General features: G+C 35.8%; 1 protein-coding gene across 1 annotated transcript in view; it reads left to right on the top strand.

Moving 5' to 3' along the window:
• Positions 1-20,466, top strand: part of MYBL1 (MYB proto-oncogene like 1) — a 49,471-nt gene that overhangs the window by 12,342 nt on the left and 16,663 nt on the right. Inside the window, exons 4-8 of the mRNA XM_033203172.1 lie at positions 2,197-2,289; positions 3,823-4,043; positions 5,597-5,771; positions 8,155-8,229; positions 8,811-8,915. Coding sequence (XP_033059063.1) covers positions 2,197-2,289; positions 3,823-4,043; positions 5,597-5,771; positions 8,155-8,229; positions 8,811-8,915 — 669 coding nt within the window. The remainder of the gene's footprint in view (positions 1-2,196; positions 2,290-3,822; positions 4,044-5,596; positions 5,772-8,154; positions 8,230-8,810; positions 8,916-20,466) is intronic.

Here is a 20,466-nt window from a genome sequence, read left to right as displayed (position 1 = left end):
TCTCCTACTTCAGCCTCCCGAGTAGCTGGGATTATAGGCCTGCACCACCACGCCCGTCTAATTTTGTTTGTATTTTTTTTTTTTACTAGAGATGGGGTTTCTCCATGTTGGTCAGGCTGGTCTCGAACTCCCAACCTCAGGTGATCTGCCCGCCTCGGCCTCCCAAAGTGCTGGGATTACAGGTGTGAGCCACTGTGCCCGGCCCTCACATATACTCTTATTTGTATCCTTAATACACTGTGAGTAGTGAGGGAAAATATACATATTTGAATTTAAATATTGACTACTTTGGTTTTCATAAACCATGTTAACTATGTTTTTTTCTATATTGTCATATGCCTTTCAACATAACCCAGAAATTGAGAGCAAGTAATGTGAAAGAGCATCAATTTTGGAGTCAGTTTGAAATGTGTTCAAATGTCAGCTCTATGGGCGTAGAAAAATTACTTAGCCTCTTTGACACCTTCCTTATCTATAATATCTAGATAATCATACTTGTTTCTGTAGTATGGTTGTGTAGAACTAGAAATAACATATAGGATGTTTGGCACAATTCTTAATTTTTAGCAGGTGTTCAATAAATGGAAACTAGGTTAGAAAAGTTATTTACATCAGCATTAACAGAAATGCTACAAGGATATACAGGAGCAACCTGATTATTTTGAATAAAATATCAGCCTTAAAATAGATCAACATTGGTGTACAGAAGCCATAAATGAAGCTGAGTTTGAATAAAAATAATTTTAAGTGCATTGGGCAAAAGAGCCATGGGTAGACAAAACATTTGTATCTGTCCCTTTATATGTTTCTAGATTATCTGTAATCTTATGAACTAACAATTTTGTAAACTGTGAATCACTAATAAAGTGTTAGGTGTCATTATCCTTGTAATATATGGGAGTTACCAGGTTCTGAACTAAAATAAGGCTTCATTTATTATTTTTGGAGTTTGAGATGTTTCTACCCAGATACTGCATAGGTTTTCTTATTCTGGTGAATTCATTTTCTTTTTAAGCGTGAACACTTAACCAATTTAATTGAAATGTAACGTGCATCTTCTATGTAGACTATGTAATGTTTTCTTAATAACTTGGAGTCATAATTTATAACATCCTTTTGATCCCATGAAGTAGTATAGTAATGCCTTTACATTTTTTAAAAACTCTATGGTTAGGTACCGCTGAACTACGTGAATCCAGATTGATAGGCTATTTGTGTTCTTTTTCTTTTTTTTTTTTTGAGACGGGAGTTTCGCTCTTGTTGCCCAGGTTGGAATGCAATGGCGCAATCTTGGCTCACCGCAACCTCCGCCTCCCAGGCTCAAGCGATTCTCCTGCCTCAGCCTCCTGAGTAGCTGGGATTACGGGCATGCACCACCACACCCGGGTAATTTTGTATTTTTAGTAGAGACGGGGTTTCTCCATGTTGGTCAGGCTGGTCTCGAACTCCAGACCTCAGGTGATCCACCCGCCTCAGCCTCCCAAAGTGCTGGGATTACAGGCATGAGCCACTGTGCCAGGCCCTATTTGAGTTCTTATGTCAGCTTTGTATAGTTTTCTGTCCACTGCTTTTTATTCTTCAGCTCTAAATCCATTTCTTTATGGCAGTTATCTGTATTTTATCTTTGCCGTTTGCTGTATTATAAGGTGTAGTGTAAAGATACACACTTTAGTTTTAAATTGTTTTTTATTTGTAGTCTAAGCCTTGTTGACTACTATTATTAAGAAAAAACAGGTCGGGCGCCATGGCTCAAGCCTGTAATCCCAGCACTTTGGGAGGCCGAGGCGGGTGGATCACGAGGTCAGGAGATCGAGACCATCCTGGCGAACACAGTGAAACCCTGTCTTTCCTAAAACTACAAAAAATTAGCTGAGTGTGGTGGCGAGCGCCTGTAGTCCCAGCTACAGGGGAAGCTGAGAATGGCATGAACCCGGGAGGCGGAGCTTGCAGTAAGCCGAGATCGCGCCACTGCATGCCAGCCTGGGGGACAGAGCGAGACTCCCTCTCAAAAAAAAAAAAAGCAAAAAAAACCGTAATTGGGACACAGACATGTAACATAAATGTTACATGTTTAAAGAATGCTGTTGAATACACTATTCTTGAAGTCTTTGTTCTAAGGATGTGAGACATAAATTCAGGCTGACTTGCTTTCTGGAAGACAGTTGTTTAATAGCAAAATCATCTAAATTTTTTCAGAATCGCTCTGATTTTCAGTGCCAGCATCGATGGCAGAAAGTTTTAAATCCTGAATTGATAAAGGGTCCTTGGACTAAAGAAGAAGATCAGAGGGTAATGTGTTCATACTCTTTATATTCACTATGTAGGTAGACTAGTTTTTTTCTTCCTAATGTGTTGTTTTGACATATGAAGTATATGTTTAAGTCACTTTGATTTTGTTCTCTGGAGGCTGCTTGCATGAGAATTGAATGTTAAGTGTCTTGAAATGTTGCTGGGTTTTTAAAAAATTGAGTCAAACCAAGTATAACATACAGCCCTTTCTTTCTGAGAGTTTGGTTTGCAGAAGGAAAAATACTTGCCTGTAAGGTTACTTACCTTGTTTTGAGCTCAGTTTCATAACCATTAGGGTACAGTTTTTTTTGTCAAAAATCTAATTAACATTTTAAAACAGATTTTCATTTTATTTTTACATCTAATAACTTGATGTGCACAAAAGTCATTCTTAACTTTTTCTCTTGACCTATAATGAGCCCCAGATTAGATGGATGTCAGAGCATCATGTTTCCAAAGGTTTTGTGATTTAAAAACCAAGGTCATTGTTTGTGCTATAAAGTCAGAGATGAATAGAAGCTTTTCTGCGCTCCACTAGGAATTGTTCTTTAGTAATGCCTTTTTAAGTCATAAAAGTTGCTAATGCAGTTGAGGCATTAGAGCATCCTTACTCCTGCTCAAAACAAACTTTATTTGTTATTCTTATTTTTAAAATTTTTTAAATAAATAGAGATGGAATCTCGCTATGTTTTCCAGGCTGGTCTTGAACTCCTGGGCTCAAGCAATCTGCCCATCTCGGCCACTCAAAATGCTGGGATTAGAGGCTGAGCCATCATGCCCAGCCAGAACAAACTTTAAAGTTACTTCACCTAGACTGCTCTGATTTACTTGATGGCTACTCATAAGTTTTAAAATGTGTGATCTTGTTTAAAAATACATTTACCAAAGCCTTAAATTTTATTTTTTAAAGATAGTAAATAGATATACATACAGTGAAAATATCAACATATATTAAAGTTAGTCTACCAATATAAAATATTTATGAGGTGATATTTGACATAGGGCATTGAGGTAAAGTGGGCTGGAATAACTATTCTTGCAATTTTAGGTGAAATAAAAACAACTGTAAAATGTGGAAAAAAGAATATGTAATCTGTGTCCTTTCAGTTTGAGAAAGGAAGAAATGACAGCCCCAATAACTTGGTAGAATCTTTCTGCTTCCAAATTGTTTTTTTGTTTTGTTTTGTTTTTGGCTTTGTGCTGAAGCTTTTTTTTTTTTTTTTTAAATAGATGTAAGAGTAGAAAATGTACAAGTTTCAACATGTTTACAGTTATTTCAAGTTAATAGTGTATGAGAGCAATTTAATTTCAGGTGTCTTTAATTAGCCCCTTGGATTTTTAGATGCATTTGGAATCAGTTTTTGAAGCTGGCAAATGCTAAAGGGGTATTTATTAGTTTTTTTATTTTTATTTTTTTACAAATTGTAGTTGTGGCTTGGATTTAATGCATTTATTTAAAATGGTATTCTTGAATTATGTTTTAAAATTCTTTCAAGGTAATGCTTTTCTAAACTTTGTTTTTCTGTTTCCTAGGTTATTGAATTAGTTCAGAAATATGGACCAAAACGATGGTCTTTGATTGCAAAACATTTAAAAGGAAGAATAGGCAAGCAGTGTAGAGAAAGATGGCATAATCATCTGAATCCTGAGGTAAAGAAATCTTCCTGGACAGAAGAGGAGGACAGGATCATCTATGAAGCACATAAGCGATTGGGAAATCGTTGGGCAGAAATTGCCAAACTACTTCCAGGAAGGTGCTTATATAAATGTATATATATTTTTCTGTACTTAAACATGACCTTTATTACCTCACTATTAAATACGTTTGCAAGTCCCCTATGACTTTTTAAAATTTATAATTAAAATGTAGACTATGTTACATAAGCAACCTTTGGGACTATTTGTACTATTCTGTGGTAAAGGGTATGATTGCTTTTTTAATGAATTATTTTATGGCAATAATTTATACAATAAAATGATAGATTTTAGATTATATAAACCTTTAATACACTCCTAAAATCATGTTGACGTATCAGTGCCAATCAAGTGAGACCCCCTTTGTATAAACTCTGTTGGAACAGAATCTAAATCTAAGATTTCTTTCATATTGCTTTCTATGTATAAGACCAAGGAATAATATGCTAACTGCTATGGAAGTGTGTTGGGGAAAATTCAATCTTAATTAATTATGGTATGATCCAAACCATGGAAGTAGTATATATATCCATGTGGCTAAAATACAGAATTTTCCTCAGAGGCAGTGATGTGCTAAGTATACTCTACATTGTACTGATTCATATGTTTTCTAGTAGTGTTTAGTACAGCAGACCAACAACCTTGTGAAAATTCATAACTTAGAAGGTATGCGTTTGTCTTTTGTTGCTGTAGTCTCTATCTGTATAGTTCTTTATAGCGTTACGTGCTTTTACATGTATTCTTAATTTTTATAGACTTGGAAAGTATACAGAGCAAACATTGCTATCTTTGTTTTATAGATAAGATATTAAGGCATAGTGTTAAATTTTTTATTCAAGTTATTAAACCAGGTCTAGATACTTTTAGTCTCTGGTACATCTTCCTACTTTCCATAGAACCTAGCTTAGTGCCTTAATATTTACTGAAAACCTGCTTTATATGTGTATATTTTATGAGGGATGAAATTTGCACTACAAGTAGCTATAGGTTGAAGATTTACATTTTTATAAAGGAAACCTTAGATAAAAAGGGAGCCAATGAATTCTTTCTTACCATAAATATTTTGTTCTAAGAAGTGAAAAGAATACCGGATTCTTTAGTTTGTGATTTGCTTGTCATGATCATGTTTGTTCCTGGCTTAAGACCTTGGCTCTTGCTATACTCTTTATCTGGAATGCTCTTTTTTTTTTTTTTTTCTGTTCTTGTATGGCTGGTTTGTTTTAACCAAACCAAAATTACTCTATTACCCACTTTTCTTATCCTACTTTATTTGCATTGTACTGATTATTTATTTGTTTTTCTATTCTTCCTTCCTTCCCACTTCCATACTTCCAAGGAGAGTGTAAGCTCCATGAGAGCAGTGACCTACTTTGCCTTATTCACTGCAATATTTCTGGTGCTTAGAACTATGCCTGACATATGCACATACAGTTTATCTTTTGAATTTAAAAAAAGCACCTATATTCCTGAGTAGAAACTCCAAAAGAAAAATTAAGAAAAAAGTATCTAATTTCATCAGTGTAAAAATTTGTTTTAAGCTTTGTACAAGTTACACAGTGTTGAAATCTGTGGAATCCTTTTTTCTTTTTAAATTGTACCTTTCCTTTCTTAGGACTGATAATTCTATCAAAAATCATTGGAATTCTACTATGCGAAGAAAAGTGGAACAGGAGGGCTATTTACAAGATGGAATAAAATCAGAACGATCTTCATCTAAACTTCAACACAAACCTTGTGCAGCTATGGATCATATGCAAACCCAGAATCAGTTTTACATACCTGTACAGGCACATACTTTTAATACCTTTATTATTTTAAAAAATTTCTTAAGTTGCTATATGAGAAGGTGTTTTGTTTCTTAATATGACAAGTACAATGCATATTAAGGGGTAAATAGACAAATTGAAAAAAATGTGTAACTTTGATTTATAAGTATTTTGAGAACAGATTTATTAAAATGTTTCCTTTTATATGTAATTTTTACATTAAGAAACTATATACATTTCCTAATACTCTAATTCTTTGAATCTTCATTTATGATTCAAAGCTAATGGTCATCTGTGCTTTAACATTCTACTGTACTTTCCATTTAAAAAATTTTGGTGTAATTATAGTATTGCTTATCTCTAAGAGGTAGGTATATATAAAACGGCTTAAAGGAGAAAGTAGCAAAAAATAACTTAAGTAATTGTTTTGGGGGTGTGGTAATTAATTGGCCTTTGCTGGCATTCAACTTTGCTTTTCCCCCTGATAACTAATCACTTGGGTAATTTTAGTCTTTGTTTAGATGATTCATTAAAGTAGATATTACACGAGCTCAAAATGGGGCAAGCGCTATGTTGTCCCTTACAGTGCATTTTTCTACTTGGAAGAAATTAGTGTAGGAGTCTTCATGGGATTTGTTTTACATTTCCCTGTCTACCTGTTATGCCATTTTTCACAATATGCAATTCTTGGTTCTTGTCACATAAATTGTAAAGATTAAGTCAGGACTTAGTAGTTGTCTACCAAAAGATAAAATTGGGCGAGATATTAAAAATCTGTGCTTTTTATGCCTCAGATTTGATTTTTGACATTTTGTGGACATTAAGTTTTTTAAGCATCATTTTAAAAGAACCACTTAGAGTAATGACATTTTCATTAACAATAGGAAAACAAGTGAAGACAGTATAATTATCTGCTGATACTCAATACCTTAAGGTTTTTATTATGTTTCTTTACATTTTTCTTTAGAGTCTAGATTTCAGCAGCATAAACTGAAACATTCTGCTTCTGTCTTAGAAAGGTTATCATTTAAATTTATTTTTTTAACTTGTAGAAAGATATTATACATGGGGCCAACAGAGTATTTAACAGTCTTAATCTAAATATGTTGGAAAGATGAGGATATTTCTTGTACTACAAGAATTGTTTCCTTTTTAATTTAGATATATTCATTATTCAATTAATTTAAACTAATAAGGTAATTTTATTATATGTGTGACTTGATAAAAAAATAGATGGGTTTAAAATACTGTCACAGATTTTCATGAAAAGTTTGGGAAAGGTAAGTTTCTAATTCATTAGAGTTACCAAGCTGAGTGATAAGTGGTACTAATCAAGTATTCTAAATGTTCTATGTTAGAAGTTATACATAATGATTCTGCATTATATAGTGATTTAGGTAGATCATTATGGAAAGCAGACAATTTCATATTTATATTTTTTGATTTTAAGCCTTTTTTTTTTTTTTTTTTTGAGACAGTCTCTTTCTGTTGCCACGCTGGAGTGCAGTGGTACGCACACAGCTCACTGCAGCCTCAACCGCCTGGGCTCATGTGATCCTCCTGCTTCAGCCTCCTGAGTAGCTGGGACTATAGGCATGCTCCACGACACCCAGCTAATTTTTTAATTTTTTGTAAAGACAGGGTCTTGCCATGTTGCCCAGGCTGGTCTTGGATTCCTGGACTCAAGCATCCATACTCCCTCAGCTTCCCAAAGTGCTGGAATTATAGGGTTGGGCCACTGCACCCAGCCCCAATTTTAAGGCTTTTAAAAACACCTTCTCTCATATTTCTTCCCACTAAATTTATATGTATCTTGAAAATTCTTATTACAGATGTTTTAGGAAAGAAGCAGAATGATACGTAGCCTATCATAAGTATATCTATTAAAAGTATATGAGTGATTCTGATTGTTTTTCTAAGACAAGTAATAGAAGAAGCCTTTGGCATGGAATGGTGATAAAAGTAGGAGATATGAACATTGAAAACTTGCTTCAGTCTCTGTCCTTGTGAGTGCTTCATTCACATGGACACGTAGGAACACAATTACTTTGTTTTCTCTAGGAGATAGAGCAACCCTTCTAATAGTAGATGTTTAAATGTATTTGAGGAATGTCAGATTTAATAAACTGGCCGATAAATCTAGGCTAAGTAATTCTCATATTTCATCTGGGAAAAAAAGTCTTTTCTAAGTGTTATGACTTTTAATCCATAGGTTCTAGGAGTGGAGCTGTAGTTATTATTTAATAGATAAGAAAGTATTATAGGTATAAAATTTCAAAATTAATACAGGTACTTTCTAAGTTTTTTGTGTTGATACTATTTCAAAAGTTTTTGTCATTTGCTTTAGATTTTAAACATTTATATATCATTATATGTATGATAAAATGCATTAATTACTTTTTAGATACCTGGGTATCAGTATGTGTCACCTGAAGGCAATTGTATAGAACATGTTCAGCCTACTTCTGCCTTTATTCAGGTAACTTTTATTTATAACAAAAACCAAAGGAAATGTGTTTAGTCACATTTTAAAAAGCCTAATAGTATCTGTTTCCTCATTTATTAAACTAGTATAAAAATAATACAATCTGTCCTACTTGGAGTACTCTAACCTTAAAGAAGCAAGTGTGTAAGTGGGGTTTAAGAAATATAAACTGTACAAATATAAGATGATTAATGATACCAGTATGGTAGTCCTTTCATTCTTTCAAGGTAAAGCATTCAAGTTGTGAATGGACATATTTTTGCTAAATTGTATAGAATGTATGTATTAAGATTTAAAAATCTAAAATATTTCAAATATACATCTCAGCTGATATAGATGATGCAACATTTTTTTAAGGCGTTAAAATTTTCCCAAATCTGTTAAGTTGAAAATATTTACCAGTACCTCTTTAGATACCAGAGGGATTGTGATAATGAATATTTAGTATTTAGTAGCATCAAGCTTTATTAGAAAAAATATATTTCATGTCGCATAGAAGAAAATAAAAACGAGAACACTAATAATAAAGCAATTATGTAAGTAGCCTGTTTTCTCTTTTATTTAACTTATTTTAGCAACCCTTCATTGATGAAGATCCTGACAAGGAAAAGAAAATAAAGGAACTTGAGTTGCTTCTTATGTCAGCTGAGAATGAAGTTAGAAGAAAGCGAATTCCATCAGTAAGAAATAAGCTTAAGTGTTATTTGTATTGTTAGAATCTTTCATATATGCTTTTTGTCATTTTTATCAACTAGAAAGCATACTCAGTATGACTGCAGATTTTAATATGGAGTAAAAATGGTTTTGTTATTTTTTTCATTTGCAACTTTGAGGTTGCCTGATTTTTTCTTTTTCTTTTTGAGACAGGATCTTGCTGTGTCACCCAGGCAGAAATTCAGTGGTGTAATCACTGATCACTGAAGCCTTGACCTCCTTGGCTCAAATGATGCCCCACCTCAGCCTCTCAAGTAGCTGGGACTACAGGTGCCTGCCACCATGCCTGACAAATTTTTTTTATTTTTTATTTTTGTAGAGACAGGGTTTCACCGTGTTGCTCAGGCTGGTCTCAAGCTCCTGGGCTCAAGTAATTCTCCTGCCTTGGCCTCCCAAAGTGCTGGGATTATAGGTGTGAGCCGCTGTGCCTGGCCCAAGGTTGCCTGATTTTGATATACATTTCTTTGAGCATAATTTACAATGTTCTGTGTTAGGATACTTCTTGAGTCATAAATGCAAAGCAGGTGTAAAGTAAACTCTCTGTATATATATACACACACATATATTTGTGAAAATTATGTGTGTTTAGATTAGGCTTCGGCATTATTTTAGACATTCCATGTAATGATGGGTTTAATTCTTTTTAAAATAAAGAATCGAATAGATGTAGAGGGATTTATAAGCTCCAAAATTACTTTTATTCTCTTTAAAATTTTTTCCTATTTACTAGATTTGGAATATGAGCTCAGTAAATTAAAGAAAGTAATAACACTAAACATATATGGAAAAAGGAACATTTAGATTTTATGCTCTCTAAACAATTCTTGTAAAAGAAAAAATTTTATATAGATGTTGGGTGTTGGTTACCACATGTGAAAACTATTGTATAAGATTTGGTTGATGAGACTAGGAGTGTTAAATTAGGATCAAAGGTAATCATCCTAGTAGAATTAAGCAGGTTATGCTAGATTGGTTAAAAGAAAGATACAAGTTTATACTTAAATGACTTTTTTTTAGGTTTTTAAATTAAAATTTTTAAATTGGGAATAATTGTACATTTTCATGGGGTACATAGTGATGTTTCCATACATGTGATGTATATTGACCAGATCATGGTAATTAGCATATCCATCATCTCACATACTTATAATTTCTCTGTCTTGGGAACATTCAATATCTCCCCTTCTAACTATTTGAAACTATTTAATATTGTTAACTATAGTCATCCTACAGTGATAGAGAACACTAGAACTTGTTCCTTCTATCTAGCTGTGATTTTGTATTCTTTAACGCATATTTCCCTATCCCTCTCTTCACCCTACCCTTCCTTTAAATAACATTTTTAAAAATTTAAAATAATACCTGGAGGCTTATAATTTTATTTTATTTTTAGACAGAGTCTCACTGTCACTCAAGCTGGAGTGCAGTGGCGCAATCTTGGCTCTACAAAAAGTTTTTTTTTTTTTTTTTAATTAGCTAAGTGTGGTGGTGCACAACTGTGGTCCTAACTACCCAGGAGACTCCTGGGTTCAAGTGATTCTCCTGCCTCAGCCTCCCAAGTAGCTGGGATCACAGGCATGTACCAACATGCCCAGCTAATTTTTAAAATTTTTTTAGTAGAGATGGCGTTTCACCGTAGTCTTGAACACCTAACCTCAAGTGATTTGCCCACCTTGGTCTCCCAAAGTACTGGGATTACAGACATGAGCCACCATTCCTCGCCCCTTTTTACGTTTAGAAAAGGGTTTCTTTGTTTGTTTTTTGTTTGGGACTAAATGAAAGGACAGAATACTGAGAGTGACTGGGAACTCAGGCAAAATTACTACGAAGATAACCTGAAATCTTGAAATAGAATTATGAGGCAACTGGTGATGTCTTTATACTACATAAGAGGATATTAATAAAAATGATATTTATTGATTATAATAGGCAAGATATGTATTATAAGAAAAGCAATTTCTGTTTTTTGTTTTTTGAGTCAGGGTCTTGGTCTGTTGCCCAGGCTGGAGTGCAGTGGTACGATCATGGCTCACTGCAGCCTCAGCCTCCTGGGTTTAAGCAGTCCTCCCACCTCAGCTTCCTGGGTAGCTAAGACCACAGGTGTGTGCCACCACACTTGGCTAATTAAAAATATACTTTTTGTAGAGACAGAATTTCCCTATGTTGCAGTTTCTGTTTTGAAACTGCAAAAACCATGAGCAACTAGGAAGACCTGACATATACTTACCTTAAAGTTAATTTGTTTTTGTTAAGAAGCTACAAGTAGGCTGGGCTTGGTGGCTTATGCCTGTAATCTCAGGACTTTGAGAAGCTGAGGTGGGAGGGTCACTTAAGCCCAGGAGTTTGAGACCAGCCTTGGTAGGTGAGACCCCACCGCTACAAAAAATTTAAAAAGAACTGGATAGGCGTGGTGGCACATGCCTGTGGTTCCAGCTACTCAGGAGGCTGAGGCAGAAGGATCTCTTGAGCCTGAGAAGTCGAGGCTGCAGTCAGCAGTTATCACACCCCTGCACTCCAACCTGGGCAACAGAGCAAGACTTCATTTTATAAATAAATAAATTAATTAACCAGGCATGGTGGCACGTGGCTGTAGTCCCAGCTACTCAAAAGGCTGAGGGAGGAAGATTGCTTAAGCCCAGGGGTTTGAGGCTGCAGTGAGCTATGATCATACCACTGCACTTCAGCCTGGGTGGCAGAGCAAGACCCTGTCTCAAAAAAAAAAAAAGCCACAAAGAATTATGGTGAGAGAATCAACATTTGTAGATGATTATATCATGTTTAAACCATTTTGGATTTTTTAAATAGAATCTTACCCTTTTTTAATTTAATAGGAAAGATATAACTAAAAGAATGAATATTTCACATTAAAAAGGAAGAAAGAAAGTTATTTTCTTTTTAGATCTCACTATCTAAAATTTACTCTCATAAAGATTTGGTTGAATACGCATATTCTGAATTCTAGAGGGAAGTTACTGCAGCCAGTAGAATAGACTCCATACACATATAAAGCATTTTTTTCTTTCTTTTTGAGATAGAATCTTGCACTGTCGCTCGCTGCAACCTCCAACTCCCTGGTTCAAGCGATTCTCCTGCCTCAGCCTCCCAAATAGCTGACATTATAGGCACGTGCCACCACACCCAGCTAATTTTTGTATTTTTAGTAGAAACGGGGTTTCATCATGTTGGCCAGGATGGTCTTGATTTCCTGACCTCAAGATCCACCTGCCTCGGCCTCCCAAAGTGTTGGGATTACAGGCATGAGCCACCATGCCCTGCCTAATGCTTTTTTTCCTAAACAGTTATATGATAATATTGACCGCCATTTTACTGAGTATCAATTGTGCTGTACTCTTGTGAATGTTTTCTATATATGCTTGGTAATCCTGATGTTAACACTGTTAAGAGGGTAGAATTTCATTAGAGAATTCACATTTAGGACTGAATATGGTGACTCACACCTGTAATCCCAACACTTTCGGAGGCTGAGGCAGGCAGATCACTTGAGGCCAGAGTTGGAGACCAGGCTGGGCAACATGGCAAAACCCTGTCTCTGCAAAAAATAAAAAAATTAACCAGGCATGGTGGTGTGCTCCTGTAGTCCCAAGCTACTCGCGAAGCTGAGGTGGGAGGATCACTTGAGCCTGGGGGGTGGAGTTTGCAGTGAGCCGAGATTGGGCCAGTGCATTCCAGCCTGGACGACAGAGCAAGACCCTGTCTCAAAAAAAAGAAAAAGAAAAAGAAAAAGAGATTCACATTTAGGTTAGGTCTGACTGATTGTAACCTATGGTTTTTTCACTGGGCCCAGTTATCGCCCTCTTTGTGTGTTGGATCTTTTTCTCACCTGCATACCAACTGAAAGGTGTGTGGTTTGGAGGGAACCACATGTTCCCTCCAGCATGACAGGAGAACCATGCTGTCTCCTGAAAGTGATTGTCAAGTCAGAAGGTGGCTATGCTAATGAAATAGGAAATAATGAAATGAGATTAATTTCTTTTATTTTTAAAACAGGTCGAATTTGCTTTGCAACAGTGTTTTATTACCTTATTTAAGTTGAAATGTAACATTTTGTGAATCTCTAGAACATTCTGAAAATTTTTACTTTTAGTAGTAATAGTTACCATTATTCAGTGCTTCCTATAGACTTTCAGTGTGCTCTCTACCATATGGTAGTTACTAGCCACATTTAATTTTAAATAAAATTTAAAATTCAGTTTTTTAGTTGCACTAACCACATATCAGTTGCTTATATGGGTAGTGGCTCCCATATTGAGCAGCTGGAAATATAGAACATTTTCATCATCTCAGAAAGTTCTGTTGAACAGTGCTACACGCTTCACATGTTTCTCATTCATAACTCTTCAAGGCCTCTTTTCTTATTTTTTATTATAAAACACTAGAAAACTGGGCTTGCAAGATAAATAAATTGCCTAGTGTGCATTTCTGAAGAGATAAAGAAAAATGACATAGTCTCTGACTTCAGGTTTTACTCTGCAATGGGAATGTAGACAAGAAACAGGATAGTATATGATAAAATAAGACACAAGGGGTTTTTTTGCTTTTATTATTATTTTTAATTGATACATAGTAATTGTACATATTTACTGGGTGTACAGTGTACTATTTTGATACATGTATGCAATGTGTCTTGGTCAAGTCATGGTAATTAGCACATCCATCACCTCAAACATTTATCATTTCATTGTGTTGGGAACATTTAAACCCTGCTCTTATAGCTATTTGAAAATATACAATAAGTTGCTATTAATTATAGTTATCCTATAGTGCTATAGAACACTGGAACTTACTCCTCCTCTCTAGTTGTACTTATATATCCATTAACCAACTTTTGGCTACTCTCCCTTCTCTGCTCCCCTTCCTTGGCTCCCCTTCTTCTCCTCTAGTAGCCACTATTTTTCTCTATACTTCTATGAGCTCTACTTTTTTAGCTTCCACATGTAAGTGAGAACCTGCAGTGTTTATCTTTCTCTGCCTGGCTTATTTCATTTAACATAATGTCCTCCAAGTTCATTTGTGTTGCCACAAATGATAGAATTTCATGGTTTTTTTATGGCTAAATAGTATTATGTGGTTATGTGTGTGTGTGTGTGTGTGTATAAATATACAGACACATCTGTTGATAGGCAATTAGGTTGAATCCATATCTGTGAATAGTGCGGTAATGAACATGGGAGTACATGTATGACTTTCTTTCCTTTGGATACATACCCAGTAGTGGGATTACTGGATCATATTATAGTCTATTTTTAGTTTTTTGAAGAGCCTCCATAGTGTTTTTCATAATGGCTGTACTAATTTACATTCCTTCCAACAGTAGAGTTCCCCTTTCTCCACATCTTTGCCAGCATCTGTTATTTTTTGTCTTTTTGATAATAGTCATTCTGACAAGGGTGAGATGATATCTCATCATGGTTTTGATTGCATTTCCCTGATGACTAGTGATATTGAGCATTTTTAAATATACCCATTGTCCATTTGTATGTTTTCTTTTGATAAATATTGGTTCAGCTCATTTGCCTATTTTAAGTCAGATTATTGGCTGGGCGCCTTGTCTCATGACTGTAATTCCAACACTTTGATAGGCTAAGGTGTGTAGATTGCTTGAAATCATGAGTTCGAGACCAGCCTGGGCAACATGGTGAAACCCCATCTCTACAAAGAATACAAAACTTAGCCAGGCGTGGTGGTGAGCGCCTGTAGTCCCAGCTACTCAGAATGCTGAGGTGGGAGGATGGCTTGAGCCTGGGAGGTGGGGAGGTTGCAGTGAGCTGGGATGGTACCACTGCAGTGCAGCCTGAGCAGAAGAGCCAGTCCTTATCTCAAAAAAAACAAAAACAAAAAAACCAAAAAAGAAAACCCAAACCAGATTATTTTTAGTATTTTTTGCTGTTGAGTTTCTTGTATAGTCTAGATATTAATCCCTGTTGGTTAATAGTTTGCAAATATTTTCTCCCATCCTACACATCGTTTCTCTCTTCACTCTGTTGATTGACTCCTTTGCTGTGCAGAAGCTTTTTAGTTTAATATAATCCCATTTGTCTATTTTTGCTTTTACTGCCTGTGTTTTTGAGATCTTCCCCATAAAATCTTTGCCCAAACAACATCCTAAAACATTTCTCCTATGTTTTCTTTCTTTTTTTGAGATGAAGCCTCTTTCTTGTCACCCAGGCTAGAGTGCAGTGGCAGTGACGTGATCTCGGCTCACTGCAACCTCCACCTTCTGGGTTCAAGCAGTTCTCCTGCCTCAGCCTCCTGAGTAGCTGGGATTAAAGGCGCCTGCCACCATGCCCAGCTAATTTTTTGGTATTTTTAGGAGAGATGAGGTTTCACCATATTGGCCAGGTTGGTCTCGAACTCCTGACCTCAAGTGATCTGCCTGCCTTGGCCTCCCAAAGTGCTGGGATTACAGGCATGAGCCACTGCACCCAGCCTTTATGTTTTCTTCTAGTGGTTTTATACTTTGGGTCTTACATTTAAGTCTTTCATCCATTTTGAATTGATTTTCTTCTTTCACAAAAAAAGAGGTTTTTTTTTTTTTTTTTAATATGGTGAGAGATAGGGAGCTAGTTTCATTTTTCTGCATATGGATATCCAGTTTTCCCAGCATTATTTATTGAAGAGACTGTCTCTTCTTCAATGAGTGTTCTTGGTGCCTTTGTTGAAAGGCTGTAAATGCGTGTATTTATTTCTGGGTTCTGTATTCTGTCCCAGTGCCATGCTGTTTTGGTTACTACAGCTCTATATAGAATATTTGGAAGCCTGTTAATGTGATGCCTCCAGCTTTGCTTTTGTTTTTGTTTGTTGGTTTTTTTGCTCAGGATTACTTTAACTATTTGTAGTTTTTAAAATGAATTTTAGCATTGTTTTTGCTACTTTTGGGAAGAATATCATTGGTATTTTAATAAAGATTGTACTGAACTGTAGATTACTTTTGGTAATATGGTCATTTTCACAATATTAAGTCTTCTTAGTCTTGAACATGGGAGATCTTTGTATTTTTTCATGTCTTCTTCAATTTCTTTTATCAGTGTTTTGTAGTTTTTCTTGCAGAAATCTTTTACCTTGGTTTAATTTATCCTACGTATTTTTTTTTTTGTAGCTATTGTAAATGGCACTGCTTTCTTGATTTCTTTTTGTGCTAGTTTGTTGTTGGTGTATAGAAACAATACTGATTTATTTTTTAGTTTTAGAGATGGGGGTCTTGCTATGTTGCCCAGGCTGGTCTTGAACTCCTGACCTCAAGTGATCCTCCTGCCTTGTCCTTCCAAAGTGCTGGTATTACAGGTGTGAGCCACCATGCCCAGCCAAAATACGACTGATTTTTTGTGTGTTGATGTTTTATCCTGCAACATTACCCAATTTGTTTATCAGTTCTAAGAGTTTTTTTAAGAGAAACTTTATGTAAGGTTATTATAGGGCTTTCTATATATAAGTTCATGTTGTCTGCAAATGGGGACAGCTTGACTTCCTTTTTTCCATTTTGGATGCCTTTTTTTTTCTCTTGCCTAATTGCTTTGGCTAGGACTTCCAGTACTGAGTTGAATAAAAGTGGTGAAAATGGGCATCCTTGTCTCATTTGAGATCTTAGAGAAAAAGCTTTCAACTTTTCCTTGTTCAGTATGATGTTGGCTGTGGTTTTGTCATATATGGCTTTTATTGTGTTGACGTATGTTTTTTCTATAGTTAACTTGTCGAGAGTTTTTATCATGAAGGGATGTTGAATTTTATCAAATGATTTTTCATATCTATTAAGATAATCTTTGGCCGGGCATGGTGGCTCAAGCCTGTAATCCCAGCACTTTGGGAGGCCGAGACGGGCGGATCACGAGGTCAGGAGATCGAGACCATCCTGGCTAACACGGTGAAACCCCGTCTCTACTAAAAAATACAAAAAAACTAGCTGGGCGAGGTGGCTGGCGCCTGTAGTCTCAGCTACTCGGGAGGCTGAGGCAGGAGAATGGCGTGAACCCGGGAGGCGGAGCTTGCAGTGAGCTGAGATCTGGCCACTGCACTCCAGCCTGGGCGACAGAGCGAGACTCCGTCTCAAAAAAAAATAATAATAATAATCTTTATTCTATTGATATTTGATTTTATTTATTGATTTATGTAGGTTGAATCATCCTTACATCCCTGGGATAAATTCCGTCTGATCTTGGTGAATGTCTCTTTGCATCTATGTTCATCAGGGATATTGGCTTACAGTTTTCTTTATTTGGTTTTGGTATCAGGATAATGTTGACCTTGTAGAATGAGTTTAGAAAAATTCCTTACTCTTCAGTTTTCTGAGAGAATTTGAAAAGAATTGATAGTTCTTCTTTATATGTTTGATAGAATTCTGCAATGAATTGGGTCCTGGGCTTTACTTTTACAGGAGATGTTTTATTATGGATTCAATCTTGCTACTTGTAATTGGTCTGTTCAGGTTTTCTATTTCTTCTTGGTTTAATCTTGATAGGTTATATCTCTCCAGAAGTTTATCCATTTCTGCTAAGTTTTCTAATTGGATGCACAGTTATTCATAATAGCCTCTAATGATCCTTTGTATTCCTGTGGTATCAGTTGTAGTGTCTCCTTTTTTGTTTTTGATTTTATTTATTTGGGTCTTTTTTTTTCTCAGTCTGGCCAGCAGTTTGTCAATTTTGTTTATTTCTTTAAAAAGCCAACTTCTCCTTTCATTATTTGTATTTGTTTGTCTCAATTTTGTTTATTTCTGCTTTGATTTTTGTTATTTATTTTCCTCTACTAGCTTTGGGTTTGGTTTGTTCTTATTTTTCTAGCTACATTGTTTATTTGAAATGTTTCCACTTTTTTGATGTAGGCATTTATTGCTATAAACTTCCCTTTTGATACTGCTTTTGCTATATTCCGTAGGTGTTGGTATGTTGTGTTTCTACTTTCATTTGTTTCCAGAAATGTTTTGGTTTCCTTCTTAGTTTCTTCATTGACCTATTGGTCAATGAAGCATGTCGTTTAATTTCCGTTTACAATTTCAAAAGTTCCTTTTGTTATTGATTTCTAGTTTTATTTCATTATGGTCAAAAAAGACCCTTGATATGACTTTAATTCTTTTAAATTTGTTCAGACTTATTTTGTGGCCTAATATGTGATCTGCCCTGGAGAATGTGCTGATGAAAAGAATGTATATTCTGCAGATATTACATGAAATACTCTGTAGATGGCTGTTAGGTTCATTCGGTATAAATGTTCAATTTAAAGCCAATGTTTGTTTCTTTGTTGATTTTTCTGTCTAGATGATCTTTCATTGCTGAGAGTGGGGTGTTGAAGGCTCCAACTATTTTGTATTGGAATCTATTACTCCTTTTAGATCAAATAATATTTGCTTGATGTAGCTAGGCGCTCTGATATTGGTGCATATATATTTGCAATTATATTCTCTTGCTGAATTGATCTCTTTATCATTATGTATTGCCCTTCTTTGTCTTTTTTTATAGGGTGTTCTTTTTTGTTTGTTTTGTTTTGTTTTTTTGAAGCAGGGTTTCACTCCGTCCCCCAGGCTGAAATACAGTGCTGTGATCTCAGCTTACTGCAACCTCAACTTCCCAGGCTAAGGTGATCCTCCCACCTCAGCCTCCTAAGTAGCGGGGACCACAGGCGTGTGCTGCCGTGTCCAGCTAATTTTTATTTTTATTTATTTATTTATTTACTTTTGTGGAGATTGGGTTTGGCCATGTTGCCGAGGCTGGATTCAAACTCCTGAGCCTGGCTTGGCCTCCCAAAATGCTGTGGTTGCAGGCATGTGCTACCATGCCCAGCTTCTTTTTATAGTTTTTAACTTAAATTATGCTTTATCTGATATGAGTATAGCTATTCCTGCTTGCTTTTAGTTTCTGTTTGCATAGAATATCTTTTTCCATCCTTTTACATTCAGTCCATATGTGTCTTTACAGGTGACATGAGTTTTTATAGGCAGCATATAGTTGGGTCATGTGTTTTTTAATCCATTCAGCTAGTCTATGTCTTTTAAGTGTGGAGTTTAATCTGTTTACATTCAAGGTTATTACTGATATGTGAAGACTTACTCTTTTCATTTTGTTAATTATTTTCAGGTTTTGTATATTCTTTGTTTCTTTCTTCCCCTCTTAACGTTTATTGTTGCAGTTTGGTGATTGTCTGTAGTACAGCGGTTTGATTATTTTATCTTTCTCCTTTGTGTACCTGCTCTGCTAGTGAATTTTATTCGTTTACATATTTTCATAATAGTATTTGTTATCTTTTTGCTTTCAGATATAGGACTTTTTTGAGCACTTCTTGTAAGGCTGATCTAGTGGTGATGAATTGCCACCATTTAAAAAGAAAAAGTCTGGGAAAGACTTTTATTTCTCCCTCATTTCTGAAGGATAGCTTTGCTGGGTATTCTTGGCAGGCATTTTTTTTTTTTTTTTTTCGGTACTTCTTAAATGTATCATTTCATTCTCTTCTGGCTTGTAAGGTTTTTTCAGATAAATCTGTTATCTAATAAGGATTCCCTTATGTGTGATGTAATACTTTTACTTTGCAATTTTTATTTTTAATTTTCTTTTGATAAGGGTCTCACTCTGTCACCCAGGCTGGAGTGCGGTGGTGTGATCACAGTTTGCTGCAGCCTTGACTTCTTGGGTTCAAGTGATGCCCACACCTCAGCCTTTTAAGTTCTGGGACTAACAGGCGCGTGGTACCATGCCCAGCGAATGTTTATATTTTTTGTAGAAATGGAGTTTCGTTATGTTGGCCAAACTGTTCTCAAACTCCTGGGCTCAAGCAATCTGCCTGCCTTGACCTCCCAAAGTGCTGGGACTATAGGCATGAGCCACCGTACCTGGTCTCTCGTGCTATTTTTAGAATTCTCTCTGACTTTTGACAATTTGTGAGTCACAAAGTTTATGGTAACATATAGGAGAGGTGCTTGATTTAGATTATTGTCATCAGGGAAAAGTTCCTGGAAGAAGTCCTAATTGAACTCAGCCTTGAAGGACAATGATTATATGTTAGCAAGATAAATGAATTAGAACATTATTATAAATGAAGCAGATAAAAGTGTATAATCAGATGAAGTGCTTTCCAGTATTTGAACTGTGTGATAAGAATAGCTTCCCTTTGGGAGGCCAAGGTGGGCAGGTCACCTGAGGTCAGGAGTTTGAGACCAGCCTGGCCAACATGGTGAAACCCCATCTCTACTAAAAATACAAAAAATTAGCTGAGTGTGGTGGTGGGTGCCTGTAATCCCAGCTACCCAGGAGGCTGAGGCAGAATTGCTTGAACCCAGGAGGTGGAGGTTGCAGTGAGCCGAGATCACACCACTGTACCCCAGCCTGGACAACTGAGTGAAAACTCCCACCTCAGAAAAAAAAAAGAATAGCTTCCCTGGTCAGTAGGTTACAGAGCATTTTATTAATAGATAAAGGGAGCAGCAATATGTGCAAAGGCACTCAAGGTCAAGAGTATAATTCATTGGGGGAATTGCAAGTGCTATAGTTGGGTATTCCTGATAACTACCAGAAA

This window comes from Trachypithecus francoisi, unplaced genomic scaffold (genome assembly GCF_009764315.1).
Source record: "Trachypithecus francoisi isolate TF-2019V2 unplaced genomic scaffold, Tfra_2.0 Lachesis_group7, whole genome shotgun sequence".
Lineage (NCBI taxonomy): Eukaryota > Metazoa > Chordata > Mammalia > Primates > Cercopithecidae > Trachypithecus > Trachypithecus francoisi.
Note: the sequence above shows the minus strand (reverse complement) of the source record. Positions and strands in the feature narration are given on the sequence as shown.